This window comes from Blastomyces gilchristii, assembly GCF_000003855.2.
Source record: "Blastomyces gilchristii SLH14081 genomic scaffold supercont1.4, whole genome shotgun sequence".
Taxonomy (NCBI): domain Eukaryota; kingdom Fungi; phylum Ascomycota; class Eurotiomycetes; order Onygenales; family Ajellomycetaceae; genus Blastomyces; species Blastomyces gilchristii.
Window position 1 is genome coordinate 1,367,085 of NW_003101679.1, and position 21,331 is coordinate 1,388,415.

The 21,331-nt window shown below is 46.9% G+C and overlaps 11 protein-coding genes across 12 annotated transcripts; 4 read left to right on the plus strand and 7 right to left on the minus strand.

Annotated features, from left to right (window-relative positions):
- Positions 1–859: 859 nt before the first annotated feature.
- On the minus strand, positions 860–2,898 carry BDBG_02810 (PHD and RING finger domain-containing protein; the record flags this gene model as incomplete). The annotated part of the gene is made up of 2 exons (XM_002626587.2): positions 860–2,463; positions 2,592–2,898. The coding sequence occupies 2 exons, from the start codon at positions 2,896–2,898 to the stop codon at positions 860–862; spliced, it is 1,911 nt and encodes a 636-aa protein (XP_002626633.1).
- Positions 2,899–4,440: 1,542 nt separating this feature from the next.
- On the minus strand, positions 4,441–5,336 carry BDBG_02811 (50S ribosomal protein L37Ae; the record flags this gene model as incomplete). The annotated part of the gene is made up of 3 exons (XM_031720963.1): positions 4,441–4,795; positions 5,033–5,063; positions 5,150–5,336. The coding sequence occupies 3 exons, from the start codon at positions 5,334–5,336 to the stop codon at positions 4,441–4,443; spliced, it is 573 nt and encodes a 190-aa protein (XP_031577317.1).
- A 147-nt stretch (positions 5,337–5,483) lies between these two features.
- BDBG_02812 (saccharopine dehydrogenase) lies at positions 5,484–10,441 on the plus strand. The gene is made up of 5 exons (XM_002626589.2): positions 5,484–6,389; positions 6,493–6,640; positions 6,726–6,798; positions 6,869–6,993; positions 7,056–10,441. Exons 1-5 carry the CDS (start codon positions 6,200–6,202, stop codon positions 7,762–7,764), a joined length of 1,245 nt encoding a protein of 414 aa, XP_002626635.1. The 5' UTR covers positions 5,484–6,199; the 3' UTR covers positions 7,765–10,441.
- Positions 6,983–10,534, minus strand: BDBG_02813 (epoxide hydrolase). Its single transcript, XM_002626590.2, has 7 exons — positions 10,189–10,534; positions 10,005–10,057; positions 9,646–9,753; positions 9,426–9,547; positions 8,925–9,255; positions 8,749–8,800; positions 6,983–8,681 (listed from the first exon to the last, which is right to left on the minus strand). The coding sequence occupies exons 1-7, from the start codon at positions 10,262–10,264 to the stop codon at positions 8,410–8,412; spliced, it is 1,014 nt and encodes a 337-aa protein (XP_002626636.1). The 5' UTR covers positions 10,265–10,534; the 3' UTR covers positions 6,983–8,409.
- BDBG_16658 (uncharacterized protein) lies at positions 10,474–11,706 on the plus strand. Its single transcript, XM_031724563.1, has one exon. The coding sequence runs from the start codon at positions 10,987–10,989 to the stop codon at positions 11,344–11,346; it is 360 nt and encodes a 119-aa protein (XP_031577318.1). The 5' UTR covers positions 10,474–10,986; the 3' UTR covers positions 11,347–11,706.
- On the minus strand, positions 11,518–12,384 carry BDBG_02814 (phosphoric ester hydrolase; the record flags this gene model as incomplete). Its single annotated transcript, XM_031720964.1, has 2 exons — positions 11,518–12,146; positions 12,312–12,384. The coding sequence occupies 2 exons, from the start codon at positions 12,382–12,384 to the stop codon at positions 11,518–11,520; spliced, it is 702 nt and encodes a 233-aa protein (XP_031577319.1).
- A 92-nt stretch (positions 12,385–12,476) lies between these two features.
- Positions 12,477–14,976, minus strand: BDBG_02815. 2 transcript variants are annotated; one of them, XM_031720965.1, is made up of 6 exons: positions 14,600–14,904; positions 14,067–14,514; positions 13,914–13,982; positions 13,583–13,850; positions 12,589–13,512; positions 12,477–12,504 (listed from the first exon to the last, which is right to left on the minus strand). In XM_031720965.1, exons 1-5 carry the CDS (start codon positions 14,605–14,607, stop codon positions 12,920–12,922), a joined length of 1,386 nt encoding a protein of 461 aa, XP_031577320.1. In that variant the 5' UTR covers positions 14,608–14,904; the 3' UTR covers positions 12,477–12,504; positions 12,589–12,919. The 2 variants fall into 2 exon arrangements, with proteins under 2 accessions (XP_031577320.1, XP_031577321.1); XM_031720966.1 differs by having other exon boundaries at positions 12,589–13,850; positions 14,600–14,976.
- Positions 14,846–16,607, plus strand: BDBG_02816 (pre-mRNA splicing factor ini1). Its single transcript, XM_031720967.1, has one exon. The coding sequence runs from the start codon at positions 15,243–15,245 to the stop codon at positions 15,573–15,575; it is 333 nt and encodes a 110-aa protein (XP_031577322.1). The 5' UTR covers positions 14,846–15,242; the 3' UTR covers positions 15,576–16,607.
- On the minus strand, positions 16,002–17,381 carry BDBG_02817 (actin monomer binding protein; the record flags this gene model as incomplete). The annotated part of the gene is made up of 4 exons (XM_031720968.1): positions 16,002–16,115; positions 16,196–16,447; positions 16,601–17,274; positions 17,363–17,381. The coding sequence occupies 4 exons, from the start codon at positions 17,379–17,381 to the stop codon at positions 16,002–16,004; spliced, it is 1,059 nt and encodes a 352-aa protein (XP_031577323.1).
- Positions 17,382–18,256: 875 nt separating this feature from the next.
- BDBG_02818 (succinate/fumarate mitochondrial transporter) lies at positions 18,257–19,549 on the minus strand (the record flags this gene model as incomplete). The annotated part of the gene is made up of 5 exons (XM_002626595.2): positions 18,257–18,873; positions 18,960–19,158; positions 19,233–19,282; positions 19,369–19,416; positions 19,483–19,549. 5 exons carry the CDS (start codon positions 19,547–19,549, stop codon positions 18,257–18,259), a joined length of 981 nt encoding a protein of 326 aa, XP_002626641.1.
- A 418-nt stretch (positions 19,550–19,967) lies between these two features.
- BDBG_16659 (uncharacterized protein) lies at positions 19,968–20,363 on the plus strand. The gene has a single exon (XM_031724564.1). The coding sequence runs from the start codon at positions 20,013–20,015 to the stop codon at positions 20,277–20,279; it is 267 nt and encodes an 88-aa protein (XP_031577324.1). The 5' UTR covers positions 19,968–20,012; the 3' UTR covers positions 20,280–20,363.
- Positions 20,364–21,331: the final 968 nt, after the last annotated feature.

Sequence of the window (21,331 nt, forward strand, 5' to 3'; positions counted from 1 at the left end):
AATAAATGGTCACTTTTCTAATCTGTAGGACCGTTACAATCATTGAGACCTACCGGAGTTAAAGGATACTGAGTATACTTGTGCTGCTCAGACAAAAAAAAATCCAAGAGCGACGTTCCCGCGTTATTTTCAAGGAGTGTAACAGTCTGTAAGTACCGTCTCGGGCTTGCCAGGACGATCTATAATGCTTACTGTGTAGGTTCTCTTACATATCAAGAAGAATTGTTGGTGGAGACAACAAAAATGGCTGAAAATGGCGTTTTTGGCGTATCATGGGTGTCCGCCGTCTGTCAACCCTGTACTCCGTACGGAGTACAAGATTGATAAATAAGCATTATATCATACTATGGCCTAGCTCTGTCATGCAACGTCTTGCCTTGCCTGGAGCTATCAAGAGGGGCAGTCGAATACAGAGGCGAATAGAGAACTCGACCGACGAGGCGTTGAGAAAACAAAAGGCCAAAAGAAAAGGAGACAGCCGCCGAGCAATCAGGGTATCTATCCAAATAATTTCCCAGTAAAATACCCACCACCCGCGCCATTGTGACAAAAAAACAAAAGTGCACACCCTTCCAAGCTGCCGCCATGTCGAAAGACGGGGCTTCGCATACGAAAGAAAAATACCCATTTCCTTTATAGGACACACACCCCACAAGGGATGAGCGAAATCCCGACGCCCGTCCCAGTCAAGATGAATAAACCGGTCGCGCCAAGCGCCTTCGATTCTTTCCAACACCCCCACAATATATGATTTCAAATAGGCTTAACAAAAAACAATTCGCCAAAGGGGTAACATGAAAAACAAGGCCAACGCCGGAAAATATGATCGTCATAAGGATCGTTAATATGTATCGTGAGTTCATGATGAGGCCTGACCGCTGTCACTTGCCTCATTCGCCTTATTTAACTCCCGCGACTCCTTGAGCTTGGCGATAGCTTTGTTTACTTCCTCTTTCGCAACAGCTTCCCATTTAGTTTTTGATTCTGTATCTAGTGCTATCGTGGTTCCAGCTTTATCGTATAACATCCGTGAGATCCGTCGGTTTATATCCGTATATTCATCTTTTGAAACGCCACGACTGCGGTAGTGTGGTTTCAGGGCCGCGCTGACCATTTTCTGTAGATCTGATTTTACGGATAGAGATAAGGAGGACCGTGTTGGGGACGATTCGTTAGACCGTGATCGCGACGGTGATGTCGATGAGCTATGTCCAGTTCGCCGCGTTCGGTCCATTTGGCGAGGTAGTCGAGGCTGTTCTGCTGTCCCAGGTTCGTCTTGGTTAGGAGAGCATGAAGGGGAAAATTCAGGAGAGGAAAAAGCAGGATCAAAGCACATGATGGGTGTAATCGGCCTGAGTTTGTTATTGTTATATGGAGGTGGTGTGGCGGATGATGGCCGGGGAGAGGAGCGATTAGAGAGGGATGACTGAACGGGCGATGATGGTCTTGGAGAGTTTGAATCTCCTGGTGTCGACGAGAAAACAGCTGATCTGAATGCGCCGTTCGTCAAACTCGGAGAAGAAGAGTCTTCGACCTCTTTGAGAAGGGATTGCAAAAAACTTGGGCCCGTACTAGCATTGCTATCAGCGGGAACCCTTCCAGAAGAAGTAGAACCATTAGCTAATCTTCCAGCTCTGGAAGACTCACCCCCGTGATCAAGAAAGTCAGCAGCAAGAGCTTCCGGCCGTCTCGTTCGGGGGCGTTTCAATTTCCGCTCGGGTTGTGGCGGCTGTGGTTCGACTGGCGAAGCAGTCGGGGACTTGCGTTTCCGACGGATCGAGCTGGGGTCATCCTGTATTTCCCTTGCTCTTTCAAACGCGTTCCAAGCCCTTACTTCGTCCAAAGACTCGGGCTCTGGAGTCTCCACTCTTTGTCTTGGTCTTGAGGGCCAGCCTCGTCCGATTTCGAGAAGCGCGGAGGCGGTATCTCTAAATCGGTTAGCTGCTCCCTGTCGCTCAGCAATCTGAAAACGACGTTCCCAGGCGCGGGATTCTCTCCGATAATTAGCGTTGCTTCTTAGTTGTTCTACCCTACGGCCGTGCGCTTGTTCGTCGTCGAAAGGGAAGTCTAGATCTAGGTTGAGGTGGTCCCAGACGGTTTGCCAAACGCGGGCCCAATGAAATGCATTCATCTGATTCCGGCTGCGCGTTCTTCTCTGATCGCTGCGGGTGCGGCGCCCAGACCGATTTCGTGGGCGTTGGCCAACTGCTGAGATAGGTCGCTGTATTTCGCATTGGGAACAGTGCCACGGGCCAGAGGGGACAGAATCCAGTCCGACACAGTAGGTGTGGATGGCAACATCGCAACCATCACAGAGGAGAAGGACCTCTTCGTTATCATCGTATCCACAAATTGGACATGGTTGTGAATCAGATTCATCGCCTAGATCATCCATTATCATTGAAGGGTCGATCTCCGCAACCTGGACACGGTCCTGGACACAATATGAGGAAACAACGGGGCCTATTTAAAATGACAGAACAAAAAACAAAAGGGTTAGCAATCTAAGTCCCATCTAATGAGCAAGCAAAAAGCGCCCGGTTTCGCCTATACAGCAATGTGAAAATCCCTTTAGGAAATCAGTCACATACCTCCAACCGTATCCGTAAGCTCCACCATATTGAAGTTCTGCCGGCAAATGGGACAGCTATTTGCCCTTTCTACCCAAGGTTTCAGGCAGTCGTCATGAAGATTATGGCCACATGGAAGAAGATGGGCAATTTTCCCCGAATCAGTACCGGAGTCTACGTGCGGGGATTTCACCACCACTTCCAGCAAATGAGCTCCTTCATCATCGACCGGCCTTGGCGAGAGGACGTCGTCAATAGAAGGAAGGCGAGGGGGCTCGCTGGCGCCATCGCCAAGGTCTCCTAGACACACTATGCAAGTGTCTGGCATTATCGAGGGGATGGAAGAGTGAATGAATGGATAGGATGTTCTGCGGCGGCATGAAGAGCTGAATTTCAGTTTCTTGAAGGACTGGAGATGGGATGAAGTAGGTAAAGAAGTGGAAGCTGTGGGGAACGAGGGCCGCCTTTTGAACCTGGGCTAAGGAATGACACTAGTCCTAATACGGCCCTAGTACGACAACGTGATATGTGCCACGAACGTAGATTGCCGCTTCTGCTTCGACCTTCTGTAACTAGGAGCACAGCTGAAAGAGATGGATTTATGCATTTGTTACATGTACCTACCTAGGCCACTATCGGACTATTTAAGCTGTGCTATGTAGTAGTATGACAACACCTGAAAGTCATCAAGTCAAAATAATCCCACGTATGCATTATTACTCGTGGATAAATTAGTCATGTCATTGGATCCTTCAACAAACAGGTGTTCAAGCAGGGAACACACCTGGAGACTCTATTTCAGCACCAGCCAAATACCGCAATTTCAGAGCAATTCTTTTGTTGGGGTTGGCTGCGGATAGATGTCCTCACCGCCCACCTCAAAGAATTGCCCTATTTTAGTATCATTGGCCTTTTTATCACGCCAGTGATGGAGAACTGTGACGAATGGTATGCTTGATTTCTGCAGGTGGGGTGGTGCGGGGGTAAATATCGCAAGCCGGAGAGTGACCTCAAGCCTTCTATCGGAAGGCCCTTCATACGACCTTCCCTGCTAAGTTGAGAATCATAATTGGCGTTGATTTTTCATTTGCGACTCCCGAGGTTCTGATTCAGGTAGTGGATTTGGGTGTCGAGGACGATTTTCCTGTCATTTTGCTCCCACGGATTGTGAAAGTTACTGAATGGGTGCGTGAGGGGGCTAACCAAAATAGCGCTTTTAGTAGCCAGTATTTCTCGACAAACTGGCCACTTCCGCTCCTGACTCCGTTAGTTAGCGGCGGTGCAACATAATTAGTTTGGCTAGAGTTTGGTGAGCCTCGAAAAGGTAGAGCAGCACTTCTTATTGGTTGTGCTAGATGCGTAGTTTCTAAAGTAGTTAGTAGCAAGCCTAGGCAATACTCTCCTCGTAATCATTGATAACGTTCATTGATAATTGAGCATGAACAAGCGTCTGAACCATTCTCGCCAGCTGCATGGGCCATGGGAAAGAGAAATTGACCAACGACGAATTATGGCCTGGTCGTGGAAAGAAATGGTATTTTCGATTTGTCTTTTCTCTCTCTCTACTTGGTTGGAAGAAGGTTTCGATCGCAGTAGTTGGGGAGGAACTATCGAATCGAGGATCCCACGGCACGGAGTGTCTATTTATCCCCAGACATTGTCCTCTTGTTTCTCATCATGTACGGGCAGCTAAAACAAATGGAAAGGATAAAAGAGGTGAAACTCCAATTGAGATTTCTTTTTCATTTGCTCAATTGCATCCTCCCAAATTTCCGTTCATTTCATTCGAGAAAAAAAAAAGTAGAAACATTAAAAGACGCAGAAAGAAAAAATAAAAAGACAGCTCAAAACTCCCATCCTTAAATCATCTTTAAACCTCCGCAATTTCTCGGAGACGACGGATGGTCGATCGGGTGGTGGCTGCGGCAGGAGTCCTAATATCACAAGCATCAAAGTAAAAAGCGCGTTTTGTCAGCCCAGTTTCTATTCGATAAAATTGCTGGAGTAAGAGGAAGGAGGTGGAGAGCTTTATCAGCGCAACCGAGGAGGTGTAAACGTACGAGACAGTCCAAGCACCGCCAGCAACGACCTTTGAGCACGATCGGCACTCCCAGATGCCAACAGCCTTGCGCTTTACACTGTTCTTGCCGCAGAAAGTGCAGACGTATCGGGCGTGCTGGGAGACTTCCATCTTCTTCACTTGCTTTCGGAGCGAGGCACCGTATCTGTCGTTCAACGAAAAAAGATTATTGCGTCAGTTCAGCGCTTCTCCTGTCTTGCTTTCTCCTTCATTCTGTTTTCATCTCTTCTCTTTCTCCCATGCAACTTGTCCCTTATCTGCCGCCCTGCCCTTTCTTTTATATAGATATACATCGCTTTCCACCCTAGTTTTTCATGAAACCAATTCCGTCGTAGGGAAAATCTGAGAGAACGTAGCATTCGACTGTGGGATTCAATCGTACCTGGTACCATATTTACCGGTGACACCGACCTCTGTAGAAAGATCGAATTAGCGTGGTTGTCTCAAAATCGACCAAAAAGAACAGTGAAAAGTGAAAAGTGTCAATTATAGGACATACTCTTGGTGCGCTTCGTCATCTTGTCACGCTGGATGTGTAGATGCGGGCAAGGAGAGGTGGAAGTGTGAAGCTGCAAAAATCGGACTGTTGCGTGTTGGCCGTCGTTGAAGATTGTGGGCTCGCTTAGGTCAAAATTCGAGACTTGGCGCGGTGGTTTGAGCGGATGCAACATCACGTGAATTGCCATCACGTGAGCTTTACAGTTTGACCAAGTGCGGATTTTTTGACTTTGAGATTATTTTCATCCCGACCCATTAACTAGATCTGTCATTATTTAATTCCACAACAATTTGTAGCTCAAATTTGCGCACCTGGAATGCAAATGGATGATATTTGCTGGATTATCCATACACAAGTTAACTATCTCATTCTTGCAAGTCCCCCGAACGGAATTTTTGCTCCCCCAACGGAACACTAGTTAATTTTACGCTGAAAGAAACCGGGATATTTCATGTTCTAGAAAAGAAATCGATCAAATTTGCATCATATCAAAATATTCCTTGGATCCTTCACTCTTTATGACATTGGGAAAATCAGAATCAGGGTTCCAACCTAAACCTGAATTATTCCAATTTCGTCTTGATGAAAATATATGGCACGTACACCAATGAGCTCAACTCTATGGTCATGGATGCCCCATCACCGGCCATGGTAAGTATGTAAGTATAATAGCCATTAGTGTACCTATCACATGGGGGGGGCGGCAATAAATAAGAACAGGAATTACATACTATGATTTTCCTTTCACCTTCATGATAAAACCACAAACCAGGTTATTCCAAGACCTTCCCAGTAACTAATGGGTTCCAAAATTGTGATATGATGATATCATCGTGAGCCATTGTTGAGGCACCTCAGACGGAGAACTGACTGATTTTGTATGCGATATATTCCTTCGGTTCTAATTAGTGGTCGTCTTTTTCGCTTTTTTTCTCTTGATGCTTGGCCCAAATTGGCCAAAACAACTCGACCCATACAACCTGAAGGATCTTTTGATGTAATAAGGCACGCGCCAATAAATAGTATCAGAGCTCATAACTGCATGAAATAATGGCATCAAACCGGCATTTCGACATTGTTCTTCTCGGCGCGACGGGATACACAGGGAAGCTATGCGCCGAACATATTGTTCAGAATCTTCCCACGAACCTGAAGTGGGCAATTGCTGGACGGTCTACAGGAAAACTCAGCGCCCTCGCGGAGGAACTGCTCAAAATTAACCCCGAGCGCAAAGGACCGGGTATGTTTACTCAATGGACCTTTTCTTTTTCAGTTCCTTGTTCTGTTAAGAGTATGGTTTTGTTCTGAGGATTGCTGATATTCATTCCCTGAGATGTTGACAGAGATCGTGACTGTGCAACTACAGGCTGCAGAGTTAAATCAACTTGCTAAACGGACTCGAGTCCTTCTTAACTGTGTCGGGCCGTATCATCTGTACTCGACGCCCGTCGTGGAAGCTTGTGCGAACAATGGCACTCATTATCTTGATGTGTAAGTATTGCTCATACTCCCACTTATCCCGTCCAAAGGTATGTACATACATTGCACATGTATTTACTGGATACTTGATCCACAGGACTGGCGAGATGCCCTGGGTTAAGGAGATGATCGAGAAATATCATGAAAAAGCCAAGGAGACGGGGGCAATAGTGAGTGATAAGCTGACTTTCATAAATCCTGGGATAGCTAGGACCTTTATACTTACCACTACTCACTTAGATAATATCAGCAGACGGACTTGAATGCGCTCCCACAGATCTATTGACTTGGGCGCTCGTCAAACATATCAAGGATAAATTCTCTGTCCACACTAAGGAAGTCATTAGTTCTATATACGAACTGAAGTAAGTAAATGTCCTCCGAAGATTATCCAAGCTTCAGCCTTCTAACGCTCTGGTCCATGTAGAACCGCGGGAGCGAGTGGTGGAACCCTCTCAACCGTCATAGGCATGATGGGTAGTGTGCCTCTGAAGGAACTATTCAAGGCACAGAACCCATATTACCTCTCCGCCAGCCGACCTAAAACACCCTATTCTCCGCCCCTTCTCCAGAAACTTCTCGGCGTCCGCATAGTGCCTGATCTAGGTACGATGACCAGCTATGTCACAGATCATTGCGACATCGCCATCGTTCATCGCAGCAGCTCCCTAATGCCAGACCTATACGGGCCGGACTTCCGCTTCGAAGCTTTCGCGGCCGTTCGCAATGTCCTAGTCGGAGTCGTCCTGCACCTTTCCGTCATATTTGGAATGCTGGCCCTGACATTGCCGCCCGTGCGCTGGCTGGTGAGTAAACTCATCTATGCACCGGGCGAAGGGCCGGCTAAGAAGAACACTACGGGTAACCGGATTGAGTATCGAGCCCTGGCAACTGCCCAACATAAATCTCCTGAAGGGAAACCCATCAAAGTGCTTGGGACGTACAAGACTAATGGGGATGCGTATTGGATGACGGGAGTGTTGCTTGCAGAGTCGGCTATGGTTCTGTTGAAGAGTAAGCGGATTTCACAGGAGGTTAAAGGTGGGTATTTGACGCCTGCGATATTGGGGCAGGAGTACATTGATCGGTTGGAGAAGATTGGGATTACGATTGAGACGAATGTATTGGAGGGTTGAGGAGAGGACATTTGTATGTCGTTCCTTTTTTTCTCTTTTCAAGGAATCTTCACAGCTCGACTCATGCCCAGCTAGTATTGATAACATAATTCGGAGTGCTTTAGGAAGTGGCATCTTCCGGACTTCTACTGCTTGTTATCTTTCCTTATATATGCATATACATATATGCACATTGATAAATACAACATCTGAGGATCATAGTAAATTATATGATAATTACATCAGGTTGTGGGGACAGTTTTATTGTTCTTCGTTTTCTTTAGCACCCGGGCTGTTCCACAAATTATCCCTGCTTGTTGACTTCAGAGCTGAAGTTCAACTGAAGGCTCTGGGATAGGACGGAGTTTCCCAGCTGAAGGCAGCCCCCATTAAAGGATAACGATATATGAAGAGCAAGCATCATCAACAGAAACCGGGAACGTGCCAAGGAATATGTCAGCATCAGCTAATCATATGGCCGCCTGAGGGTGAAAAGGGATCAGTCGCCAGCGGAGTCTCCTCTAAGTCCCTCGACAGAGAAGTATTTATCTAACACAATACAAACTATAGCACACGAATGCACAATGGCCGGGTGAAAGCCAACGACCTAAGCAACCACCTGCCGTTACTCGTACCAATCCACCTCTGATGAACATTTCAAGGTGTTTACAATTTGCTCTTCCCACCAAACACCACCGCCTCCATCCATTTGCTAATGGCCTCATTACATTCCGTTGACGCTTGCCAGAGTGCCCAATGGCCCGCCGTAACCTCCGCCGTGGTGAGGTTAGGCAAGTACTTGCTCATGTTACGAGATAGAGCAGGGCGGAGGGCTTCATCTTGAGTTGCAAGGATAAACAGGACAGGGATGTCCAGCTTGCGGCCCAGAAGGCTAAGGTCATCCTTGTAGTTTTGCTCGCGTGTGCGGTACCAGTTTACTAGTTGATTCGTCAGGTTTAATTGTGAAGTTAACAAGGCAGAAAGTTTCAAAGCAGGTAGACTCACATGGACCGTGAACACCATTTCTTGCATACTCATCGACGTAGTAGTTCAGCTCCTACCATAAGATTGTCAGTGAGACATTACTCTGTCAACTTTAACAAAAACAAAGATGTGTGCGCATAGGTTTACTGGACGATGCCAAATATAAACAAGTTCAAGATAAGGTGGGAGGCGCATACCTCTTCACTTATCACCTTCGACCTCTGCAAGTGCTGGAACTTATCCAACAAAACCCCGTTAAATACATCAAACCCGAACTCACCCGTGGGGGTCCTTCCCCCATATAACGATAGCAAAAATTGCCTTATATCCCTCTTACTCTTGATTTTCTTCTCTAGCTCCCCGCTGACGAACTGCAACTGATATCCGAAATAGGGGAGCCTTGTTTTGATGAGAGTCTCGAGGGGGATGTACTCTTTTGTTGGAGGGCTGTAAGGAGTGCAGACTGAAAAGAGGTGGGTAACAAACCCCGGATGGTATAGGGCAATGCGATATATGGCAGATCCGCCCCTGGACCTCAGCGTTAGACAGCTCTATAGAGACAGACCGCATAATGGATTGACGATGCGTGGAGCTGAACAGCTCCTTAATTAAAAGTCACAGCAGAGCTTTCGAAGACGGCATTTGATACCCATGGCGTGATCGAAATTTAAGGGAATCGTTACGTGTGTTGTACATACCAATCGTGCCCTCCAAGGACAATTTGAGAGGTGCCCAGCTGGCGTGCGAGCTCCTTCATATCATCTGCGCACTGCTTGAATCCATATCGCGCGGCCGATTCTTCCGAAAACTCTGGAGCTTCCTAGGTTTTAAAGACAAAAATTTGAGCCATTTTCCAATTCCGCAATCAATTCCAGCACTGGGAAACCACGGCCTTTTCAGAGAATAAGGGAAACGTACCGTCCTTCCATATCCCATGCAGTCAGGAGCAACAACTCGAAAGCCCAGCTTTGTCAAGGCAGGAATCTGGTACCGCCATCCCATCGATATATCGGGAAAGCCATGGATCTGGGAGGATTAGCACACGCTGCTTTCTGTTCTAAACTTGCTATTGAGCTATGGATATCAAAATAGACAAAAAAGCACCCGAGAAAGTGAACCAAAACAAGAGATAGGATTGGGAGATATTCGTATCAAGGAGTTGCAAATGAAATGTGATTTCTACTCAAAATGGAACACTTGTTCAAGCTCATAGGCTATCGCATAAACTTCAAGAAGGGGTAGAACTAGCTTCCAGGAAGAGGGGAATTGGAACATACCAAGAAAACTGTAGCTTTGTACTTCCCCCCTTCGGGCAGACTCAAAAGATATCCTGTTCCCGAGTCAGATCAAGAGCGGGAAAAGGTAACGACACTGATGTGCAAAGACGTGGTTGGGAATCATCTCTGTCTCCTTGCCCTTCCCATCCGAACAAGGAGAGAGTCTCAGACTAAATATTCATACCGTAAGTTGTTCCATTTAACACTGCGGTGCAGTGCCGAATTCTTGAATCTCCGGTGACAGATATTTTGTCCGCCATGGTGTAGGGAGGGTTCAAAATAATGGACAGGATTGAACCAGTAGCCGCGATTAAATTGGGTACTGGAATTTCTCTGCTAAACCTGTTCAATCCTATTGCTATTGCCAGCTCTCTGGATTACCTAGATTATATTATATGTATATGGAAACACTCAGCTTCACGGCGTCCCTGTCCTGATATATGGAGTAACTTACATGAAAGATGCCGAGGCTCGATCGCTAGAGGATGGGTTAGCCGGCGTGGAAACGCTAAATAATTCCAGGGTTCGTGGTTGGTTGGGTAACTAGATGACTGGCTTAAAATCAAACGGATTTTCTGTGCTTGAACTTGTCGATTCAAGGGATGCATATCAATTTTAATATACCGCGGAAGTATATCCAGCGCATCCGGCAGCATTTCTTTTTCAGCAAAGATGCGACAGCAAATGTAAGCTGGTGAATCCTCACGCGTATCCCACGCTTTCCCCCAAAGGACCTCTTAGCAAAAGTAAGCTGCTACGATGACCTTTTGAGCCAGCGTGATTATCTTGCTCCTGCCGATACTCCAGAGGATACACCTCTTTTTGATCTTTATCGCCTTTACGAACACCTTGATCTCAATCGCACCATAGACATACGCAACGAACTGGGAAGGTTCTGGTTCAATAGGTGGTCGGTCTCATCCATCGCTGACCCAAAAGATCATTCAGAGCGTGAGCTGTTCTAGCCGCTATCCCTGCGCTCATGGTAACCTCGTTCAATAAACGAGTAGAGATTGGGATACCTCGATCGGCTGATGCTATTATACTTCCTGAAGAGATGGAGATGTATCTGAATGCGCCCAAGATATACGGAACGGTTCCTGAGTGCCCGAAGAAGGTTGAGCCGCTGGAAGAAGTGTTGAAGATGGCGAAGTGCTTGAATCATTTGAGGACCCAAGAGCAGGTAGGGAACTGCAAGAAAAGAGTATTTTATGTTGGCAGCCACATATCCACTTCATATAAGCCTACTGAGAGAGCATTTTATATCTTGTACGTGCGTGATATGTGCACAAATATGTATGTAATCTTTTTGATGAAACGAATTACGATGCTAGTTCTTTGATATATAAGAGATGGATAGCTACATCTATGTGAGTGATTTGCCTTTCAATGTTCGAAACCTCCTTGTGCGAACGAATGCTATACCGAAGGGCATTTGCATACATTTTCACTTCGACATAGAACTAGTGGTTTGTTCCTACAGTATGTGACTCTCTGACTAACTCAAGGGCCATTACATCTCCAATACAACGGGCGTCTTCTGGTCTCTAATAATATTCGCTCCTGGCGCAATAGCCGCATTGATCAATATCGTCTCCCGTGGCTGAGGAAGACCCAACAACATCCGAACCCATGCCACAGTCATCCAAAAGCTCATTCGAAATATTGCAGACAGTCCGCTTCTATGGAGGTATATCTCATCTCGTGCGTTCTGCACTCGGTCGTGCACTAGCCTGTCCACTCCGTATCCATCATGGATATGCCCAAAAACACTAAGCTGCGGCTTCACCCTCCTTAGCTCTCTCAACAAATACCCATCACCTGTTCTCTCAACATCGCAGTAAAGCAACGGCGGACCATGGAGTACCACTATATCAGCGTCATCAGGGATCCGGCCAGTCCAGACATCCCTGATGGGTGGATACTGAAAAGCCCAGACGCCGAATTCTGGCGTGTGAGGAGAACCGTAAACATTCAGCTTCCTGCCGTGTGGGAAAGTCAAGGTAACAGAACGGTCCTGGAGGTAAATAATATGCATCCAATCTAGTGAGTCAAGTAGCGATTGCTTGGAATGGGCCGGAGAAAGGCGAGAAGGAAATCGTCGGGCAAAATCTGGACCAAGCACGAGATCGTGGTTACCAACTATAACAAGGTTAAGTCACCAGCGTGGATGAGAAGGTCGCCATTTGGGAACCTCTAGTGTGGAGCTGTGTGTGTCTGAGATACAAACAACCCGAATCGGGCTGGCTACGGATAGCGGTGGCTGAGGCTGCCGAAGACGAAGGTGAGTTTCGTAGAGAAATTTACCCAATGTTCCGCAAGAGATTACAGGGGGAGTCGTCGTTTGGTTATAAGGGTACGGCAATAGGTGGCTGTTCATTTTCGCTGAGTTAGGAAATGCCGGTGAACGGAGAGTCCAGGAAATGCAAATGACAGTTTTGGTGCAAAACCCTTTATGAATACGCCTGGGAACGGCTCGTCCCCTCCACCGACATCTTGTCTAATAATAACTAATTGATCAGCCCACTCCATAAATTTGCCTATACAAGTCATTGATAGTTTCCAACACGGGGATGGTAACTACTTTTTGACACATCTTTCCCCAGCATATGATGTCTGAAGGCTGGACGGGGGAATTGCCGTGCTATGAAACACCCTCGTGAGGGTATCCAACAGCATCACATGGAAAGCATATTAGGATCGAATGTATAGAACACCCATGAATAATAATGTATGACAATTTAGAAATCAATCATTATTTCAAGCCCGTGATTCAAGGAAAGAAAGAATGAAAGAAGTGGGCAAAGGGCAATCAAATAAATTCGCTCAACATTTCATTATCCCGCTCCCATGTTCTTGGTCTTTGATTTCCATCACACCAGACAGATAGAGCTTACCCGACAAACCATTCGCAACTAATAAGATGCCCACAAACACATATATATGGTGGATATGAAATAGGTAGGAAGGGAAAAAAATAAAGGACGCTCACAAGCTGCACTGCGGGTCGAATGACTGGAAATGATAAGTAGGCGCGCCAAAAAAAAAGAAATGCAGGAAAAAGGTGACCGATGGGAATAAGGGGGTGCAAGCGAGAAGGCGAAGTTGCTTGATCGATTTACAGGGTAACGTGGAAAGTTTGCCGGAAGGTGGAGTAAAGGAGAACGAACAGAGGGTATTGGGGTGGAAGGTGGTGTTGCTTGAACCTTTGGAGGACAAGTGTCGAAGAGGGGTGCTCCGTGGGGTATATATGACCAAAAATTGAGGAAATTGAACGCATATGCTGCCCGAGAAGGTTGAAGCAAATTTAGTCTAATATATAACAGTATCCTCCTTGTCTTCCAGCATGACTTCTCCCGAATCATCTTCAGTTGACTTCTGATGGTGGCTAACGCTAGCAGTGGATGGGTGGTCGTTGTGAGTTTTAGTAGGGGATGAAGGTTCGTTAGTAGCATCAGAAACAGTAGGATGGTCAGAGGTAGTTGGGGCAGTAAGAGTAGGGATGTGTCTTGGAGATTCAGATTTAGTAGTTGTGGTTGGCTTAGGTTTATGGTCAAGTTCAGGAGGGTTGTTATTACTATTATTGTCAGCACCCACCGTGTCGGATTTTAAATGTACTGTGTCCTGAGTATCAGAAAGCGTATTATTCCCTGGAAGCACGGCTGAGCTTATTGAATCTGTAACGGTTCTTTGGTTGTCACCTTGCTCCGGTACAGGATCGGAGGGCGATGGTGGATTTTTGGCTTCAAACTCCTCGACTTCCCTCGCGATGGCCGCTTTGCAATCTTCGATTTGCTGCTCAATCCTGGCTTCTTCCTCAGGTCGAAGTTCCCATGGCTTATAGTACTAATTATTAAAATGTTAGCCCACACTACACAACGCGGCATGCGAAGTATCTCTTTTACGTACAAGAACTGGTTCAGTTGTTGTTTTGAGGAAATGAGCCATGGCTAGCTGGTTCGAGTGTCGGAGACGCATCTAAAGAAAGCAAACGAAATTAATATATAGGAAAATTCAGCGCGAAGCGAACACACTGTAGGATAGCAGCAAATGCTAACATACCGACTGCGCATCATAAGTTCTCTGTTGCTTCTTTCGCATCGCCAAGAGATCTTCTTGCTTCTTCCGTGTCAGTCTATTGTACTCTTCCTCCTGCATACGGAGTTTTGCCTGTTGTTTCTTCTCGATATCGGCGCGTCGTTTCTGTGCTGCTGTAGATGAGCTCTGTGAGAGTGTACCCAGCAGCGCGCCAAACAATCTTTGACCACGCTTGCGCTCCTCCGCTACGCCACTCTTCCGTCGGGCATCCCTCTGGTCTGTGGCATTACTGATGCTTTTAGATGTGGCTATCGGGGAGGATGTTTGGTTCTCCTTGGGTTCGAGATGTTCGTTGTCTGCGCTCAGCCGGCGACGTTTGCTCTCATTGTCGTCCGCTGGGGACTGGCGGCGCTTTGGCCTGCTATCTGAGCTTTCTTCCTGCTCGGGAAGTGCAACGGCCGATGTGATTGTCCTAGGACACAGAAAATATCATGTTAGTTTCGTGTGCTCAACCAGCTGGTCACTTGAACGCAATGCCAAACGTAGGTTTGACTTACTCCTCCATCGCTTGTAAAGGTGTGTTCGGGTATAATAAATCAAAGAATTAAGTGGATTAAGATAGAGAGACACCGCCGCTAAAAAGAAAGACCGATAGATCAGAGAGGAGTCTTTGTCCCGCGTCGGTCTAATCTGTCTTCTATGAACTAGATGATTCGCCGCAACGGAGTCTCAAGGAGGGAGCTATCCGTGGACGGGACGCGGGATGGGAAAGTTATTTAATTGGGTCTAGCGCAATACAGACCCTTGAATTACAAATTTCCTTCCGGAAACTGACATATTTCCAACTAGCAATGCCCAGTTCTCTACATATTTAAGAGCCAACGGGTGTTGTCCTCTTGTTAACTATAACTCAAGCCCAAGCTCTATACTAGCGAATGAATATTTGCCTGACAGACTACCAAGCCCAAGCAAATAGTGGCGGCTTCTGTGCCAGACCCAGACAGTGTCCAGCAATCCGCGTCAATTCCACGCAAAACTGAGTAACTTGACACGATCTCTTCCAAAATACTGCGAGGACACAAGAAGCGGTTGTTTCCTATAATCCATAGCACGAAGCCGTTCGTAATCGGGCACGCCCGCTACTTGAAGAACAAGCCGCAACCTCCCACATCCTGAACAGCCACAACCACCGCTACAACCATGTCCCGTCACCACCCCGATCTCGTAATGTGCCGCAAGCAAACCGGAATTGCCATCGGCCGTCTCTGCGATAAATGCGACGGTAAATGTCCGGTCTGCGACTCGTACGTGCGGCCCACTACCCTCGTACGCATCTGCGATGAATGTTCTTTCGGCAACTACCAGAACAAGTGCATCGTATGTGGCGGGGAGGGGATTAGTGACGCCTTCTACTGTTTCGAGTGTACTCGATTGGAGAAGGATCGCGATGGGTGCCCGAAGATTATCAACCTGGGTAGTTCGAGGACGGATTTGTTTTTCCAGCGGAAACAGCATCGGGCAGGGGTATCTTGATGGGGCGTATCTGAGCTACGGGTTTTGGGTTTAATGGGAATGATGAAACCTGTCCTTTCTTGGGGAGAGCAGAGAGAGAGGTAGTGAGATATTGGAAAGGGGCAGAGAAAAGAAGAAGGCGTTCAATTATTTATGTTGACCGTTTATTGATTTTGATTCACGAATTTTAACGGGATATCGAGCTTGCGACGGCGTCCAGGCTACGGGTTTTACAAATACCAAAAGGATCTTAGATTTCTAGAGGGTGCGGAACTGGCTACGATATATAGGGGGATACCGGAGAGCAATAATACGAAAAAGACATTCTGACAATAGCAATATCCGACGATTCTTGAAATTGGAACAGCACCCTGGACTCGTGATCAGACCAGCTTAGACCAATCCTGAGAAACGGGACCAATTCAAGGGCGGCAGACATCAAACCTTTCACCGGCCGGGTCTCTTGGGTCTTGCAAATGTTTGTCGAACCTCTTCCTTTCGTGGATTGACTTGTTCCGCAAGGCTTCCAGGTGTGATGTCTGTGGGTTCCGATGCCTCAACCTGAGAGAAAAACCCCGCGAAATTAGCGTTTGCACACGAAAGTAACGCCCTTCATTATTCTTCACATGGATCATAGGTACCTTATGCGCAACTTCTACACCCTGTAGAACAGCAAGCTTCACCACGTCATTCCGCGAGCTAGCGTGCAATAGGCGCTCCTTGATTACGGAACCAGATGGGCAGGTGTATATGAAGATGACTGCTTTGGGGTCCGGATAGTAATAAAATGTGTACTGGGCCTTCGAGTCTGAAATCAGGTTTGATATGGAATCAGGTTCGACATTCGACTCAGTGGAGATTAGAGTGAGAGTTTCGGTTGGCACGTCAATAGTCTGTATATTATAGCACAAAAGCAAATTAGATTAGCATAATGGAATAGTCAGCACGCCATGTCTTGATTCCAAAAAGTGTGGCCACTTTACGACTCCCATGGCCATCGATTAGGAGGTCAGACAGTAGGACAATAGGATAGGAAAACAACTCACCAACCGGATAACCGAACCACTTTCCCGCACCTGCTGGAATGCCTCTTTTACCCCATTCCCAATTCCAATATGCAGTTCACTCTCCCCGTTTCCATTCCCACGCCCAATGGTCCCTCCAATCCCCACATCCCTCCGGGTCATACTCCTCGCTTGCTCCTCCTGCCTCCTAACTTCATTCAATTCCCTCTCCTTCTTGCCCATCAAATCCTCCCTCCTACTCTCCGCTTCGTTATCATCCGCAGCTCCGCCTGTGGCCGCATTCCGATCCGCATCCCTCTCCTTCCAAACGGCAGCATCAAGAACCTCCTCCGCATCCGCGGCGAAGATCGTGCTGGCGAATTTCTCGCTGCCAAGCTCGCGGACGAGAGTTGCCCGTGTGCTTGCAAACAGGGTCTTTGAACGTACGGGCGATGTGGACGGGATATATGTGAGAGCTATGAGGGCGTTGGAGCCGGCGTTGCGGCGGAGGATGAGGTAGATGGGGGTTTTCGGTTGCGTGTGCGGGGCAAGGAGGGGTAGGGAGTTGCTGAATTTGGTATCATCGTCAGCGGAGGATAAGGGGAAAGCGATCGGTTCCAGAGGGGTGAGACGCTCGGAGGAGATTGTTGCGGGGAGACAAAAGTGAGAAGGCGTCGAGACGAAGGCATTGAATGCGTCGTGCAGCTCAGGGGACACTGGGGAGCGGCGCGGGGTGGTTGGCTTGTTAGCGTTTGGGGTTTCATTAAGGGGTGTAAATGGCGAAATCTAGAGGTGATGATATACCTGATATTCCAGACTGCATGTTGTACTTCTCTTTCAGGATGTGAAAGCTGCCCTATAATTGTATGTACGTTTGTTGCAGAGAGGATGAAACGGGATGAACTTGCTTGTCGACTTGGGCGAGGTTAACCTGGCTTAGCCTCAGCTTCCAACTAACTTAGTTACTAGTTAGTTAACTAACTACCCCTCCTTCCTAGTTACCTACTACTTGCCAACATCCATGTTGTCTAACCTACGGAGTAACTACATAGTAGTGTTTCAATCCAATTGTTTTTTCTATCTCGAAATCTATATCCTTTGCGATTAATTTTATTATTTTATTATCTGAGAGACATTATAAGAATTATGGTTTTGGCTGCGGAAATGCTGCTCCCCCCTTTATTTCAGTGATTGGTTGTCAATGGATTGGACTGGAAACCTCAAGCATGGCTGAACCTCAAGAGAGGCGATAGCATTAAAATAACCTCTATATTCTTTCCCTATATACATTTGCCCAAGTGGCAATAAATAAACAATGCCAGAATTTATCGATACAGGAATAAAAATTGTTTAGCTCCAGAAAGAAAAGCAGAAAAATAAGAGATGAGGGTAGGGTAGAGGCAGGAAAACAATAATGGCGCTAATATCCACACAAAGAAATTGGATATCTATCTAAAGCAATACGCTGTAACTAGATGTTTGAGAGCCCAACAAAAAAGGAAAAGGAAACCCGGGAGGAAATCTTAAATGGAATCAACATGCAAGTTCCAAGGTTACACCTCTGTATAACCCATAGTTACCCGCAATGGAAAAGCGTAAGTAAGAGCCGCTGCCACAGTTTTTTGTTACTTCTAAATACAAGGTGATTCCCCTTGATACCCAGCGCAGACACTCAGGGACAAAAAGCCACGAGCTAAATCACTCAGTATACTTGTTGCCACCCACAATCGACCACGGCGACCGCTCCAGGCGCTCCTTTATGAACTCATACACGGTAAACGTAACGGCCTGGCCAGGTGCAACACGCATGACACGAGGTGTGATACCCTTATAGAATGCTCTGGCGCCCTCCTGCTTGAACATCTCGCTCGAAATGGTCGTAATGCGTGAAAGAGCCGTTTGGCCGGGTTGAGCGGGAGTTCTTTGCAGCCGGGTTTTGATCGTATCAATGGGCGCGTTGGAGAAGGGGCCCATAGCTCCGGATATCAAACCAATAACCATGGTCTGGTAACTAGGAAGCTCCTTCTCGGAATATTGGGGCTGCCATTTTTGAAGGAGCGCCTTGAGTTCGGTATATGCAGTGAAGTTGACGGCTTGGTTGGTACCCTGTCGGAGAGCAGTGAGAGAAACACCGCGATATAGAGCGCCGAAACCCTCCTCCCGCACAACAGTGAGGAGAGCATGTGGCGCGCTGCGGTATTTGGGGGTGTCGAGAGGATCAGCTAGGCTGTGCTGTTGCGCCTGGAGACGAATCTTGATCACTTCCATGGGCGTGACGACTGCGACGGCTTCTGTAACACCAGCCGCAAGACCAGCTAAAATTGGACATAAAATGTAAGTGATATTGAACTGAGAAAGGGATAAATAAACCCTTATCAAAGGTTTACTCCATCTAACGTACCAAGCATGTTAGCAGAACCGGAAAGTTTCCCTGTTTCCTTATTACTGAGAGCCTGCTTGCACCACCCATATGATGTGAATCGAATGGCCATCTTCGGTACTATTCCACTCAAGACAGCACCAAGACCCTTATATAAACCGAGAGCTGTCTCTCTCCTCACAATTTCCCGCCCAGTCGAAACGAACCCCCGAGGTTTTACCTGCACCACATACACCGTTAGCCTTAACGCCAGGATCGTAGTTTAAATGCCAGACAAGTTAGATGAGAGCTTACCCCTGGTGCCCGCGCTCTTTTTGACAGTTGCATTCGGACCTTAACGGTATCTAGACCACAGGAAAATGAGCCCTTGTCCAACGCATACCTAAAATTCGAAGCCTTGATACAGGCAAAAAAAGGCAAAATTCCATACCTAGAGGATGGCACACGAGTGCTTCCATCATTCCAGCAGTACCACCAGCTATATTCTCAGTCAGTCACAATGAAGCCCTAATCTGGCTTTCGGATGGAGGGTTATTGAACGAACCAATTAAGTTGGTAGCCGCCGAGGCGGGCTTTTTCCCATTGGGACCATTTACATTCTTTGAAGACATGTTGATATGGTGTGAAGGAGTGGAGAGGGAACGAAAGGAGAGAGGGAGGTGAAGAGAGAGTATGCGCAGGTTCAACGGCCCCTAACTGCTATCTTTAAACGGCGGAGTTTCTAATATCCAATTTTGAGCAATGCAATTGAATGAGGAAAAGAAAAAGTCGTAGAAGGAGAGTTAAAGGATGAGTAACTGCCTATCGGAAATGCCGAGGAAGAGAATTAAAAAAAAAAGGCGCAATAAGCTTTTTCTATAACAAGAGGATAATATATCTAGGACGGGAAATTTAGAAATTGAGACCCAGTAGGTAGCAGTTGGAGCTAATAATGATGCAAAAAAGGTAAGCTCTATTTTATTTTCAATATCCCCGAAATTATTTGTACAGTTAAAACACGGCGCCTTGAACAACCAGGAAGCGGTATTATCTCGCTGTGCAGGCCCATCCCATGGGCGAGCGGAAGGATGGAGGATGATGACCTCTGACACCGGAAGCAGGGTCAAAAAAGGCCATTCCAAGAGAAATACCAACCGGGATTCTTTTTTCTCATTTGCCTTTGTGAAAACGGGTAGGGAAGAAGAAAAATCGCTGAGCATCCGAAGAAGAATCAACCTCATTTACTACCATTTCTCCATACAGCTTCCTTCCTCTATATTACGCCATGGCCCGTGGCGAGAGTTGAAAACGTCCAGATCTCTCAGTCCCGAGGTCCAACGAGCTAAGCTGGAGATCCCGTAACAATCCCACCCTCCTCTATAATAAGAATTACCACGCCTGGCGCAAGCTGGACCTGCATGACCCTTCCCAGATCTCACCTGATTCGAATGAAAGAAAGAAAAAGACATGTGAACGCATCCCACCAATAACCCTTAACATCATTCCGTGATATCTCTCCCCAAGCTTAGCACTCTACAGCGTGCTTCACATGCCTCACGGCAACCACCGATGGAGTTTAGTGCGGGCAACAGCAAGCCCATGTTTCCTTTTTCTGCGGGGCAACAATTTCGCGCTTAGGGCTTCTGTCTCCCCGAAAACGGGTAATCTCGGGGCTTTGTGGGGAAGCCCCCCGAGCTGGGTTTTCGCGGCTTTGCCGAATGGATGAACTACGTGATTAACTATGTAAGCGAAACCCACTCGACGCTGCGAGGGTACCTCGCGCGCGAGAAATATGTGCGAAGGTACTTTTTTCTGCAGAAGCTGGCGCCGGCAGATGCCGAGGTTCGGCTAAGATAACTTAAACAAGCTTGAGGCAGGAAGGAACATAAGTTTTTGGAAAAATAGATATTTCACCTCCTGGTTGAGAAGAGTCATCGGGAGCTACGGCTTGGAGGGAGTCATACAGCGGGAATATGGTTTTACTTAAATTTGAAGTCTCGGTAATTTTTTGTAGACCAGTTTTATTTGGAGCTCGCGGCTCGCGGCTAGCGGTAGGCTGGTTTTCTATGAGAATCTAATCAGATAAACGTATAAGTTACAGTTCATGTAATGTACTAGAGTTATGGGATGCCTCCGCCGCCATAAACTGTGTAAGTTTGGGAATTCAAATTTGGCCTAGTGTAAGTTAAGTTACGTCTGTACTGCCAAGCAGAGTTGCGAAGAGATGTAGATGAGCACAGGGCTCAAAAATGTATAAACCGAGTTCGGAGGTCAAGGTCGTTGCATTAACTTAATTGTATAAAATAGTTTTTCAACATTCCACGGATCTGTCTACACTTTCCAAATTGCATCGGTGGTACTGTAGACATGTTTCCATTTCGACCCCACATATATATATATGGGAGAGCGTTTTG

What these genes read in the sequence shown, in the direction of transcription:
- BDBG_02812 (XM_002626589.2), top strand. Translation starts at nt 6,200, where the DNA reads ATGGCATCAAACCGGCATTTCGACATTGTTCTTCTCGGCGCGACGGGA. An exon ending in CCCCGAGCGCAAAGGACCGG is followed by an intron (nt 6,390 to 6,492) that starts GTATGTTTACTC and finishes AGATGTTGACAG; the next exon opens with AGATCGTGACTGTGCAACTA. An exon ending in CCAAGGAGACGGGGGCAATA is followed by an intron (nt 6,799 to 6,868) that starts GTGAGTGATAAG and finishes CTACTCACTTAG; the next exon opens with ATAATATCAGCAGACGGACT.
- BDBG_02813 (XM_002626590.2), bottom strand. Translation starts at nt 10,264, where the DNA reads ATGGCGGACAAAATATCTGTCACCGGAGATTCAAGAATTCGGCACTGC. An exon ending in GTTAAATGGAACAACTTACG is followed by an intron (nt 10,058 to 10,188) that starts GTATGAATATTT and finishes ACTCGGGAACAG; the next exon opens with GATATCTTTTGAGTCTGCCC. An exon ending in CGAAGGTGATAAGTGAAGAG is followed by an intron (nt 8,801 to 8,924) that starts GTATGCGCCTCC and finishes ATCTTATGGTAG; the next exon opens with GAGCTGAACTACTACGTCGA.
- BDBG_16658 (XM_031724563.1), top strand. Translation starts at nt 10,987, where the DNA reads ATGGTAACCTCGTTCAATAAACGAGTAGAGATTGGGATACCTCGATCG.
- BDBG_02815 (XM_031720965.1), bottom strand. An exon ending in GAACTTATGATGCGCAGTCG is followed by an intron (nt 13,983 to 14,066) that starts GTATGTTAGCAT and finishes TGCTTTCTTTAG; the next exon opens with ATGCGTCTCCGACACTCGAA. An exon ending in CAACAACTGAACCAGTTCTT is followed by an intron (nt 13,851 to 13,913) that starts GTACGTAAAAGA and finishes TTTAATAATTAG; the next exon opens with TACTATAAGCCATGGGAACT.
- BDBG_02816 (XM_031720967.1), top strand. Translation starts at nt 15,243, where the DNA reads ATGTCCCGTCACCACCCCGATCTCGTAATGTGCCGCAAGCAAACCGGA.
- BDBG_16659 (XM_031724564.1), top strand. Translation starts at nt 20,013, where the DNA reads ATGATGACCTCTGACACCGGAAGCAGGGTCAAAAAAGGCCATTCCAAG.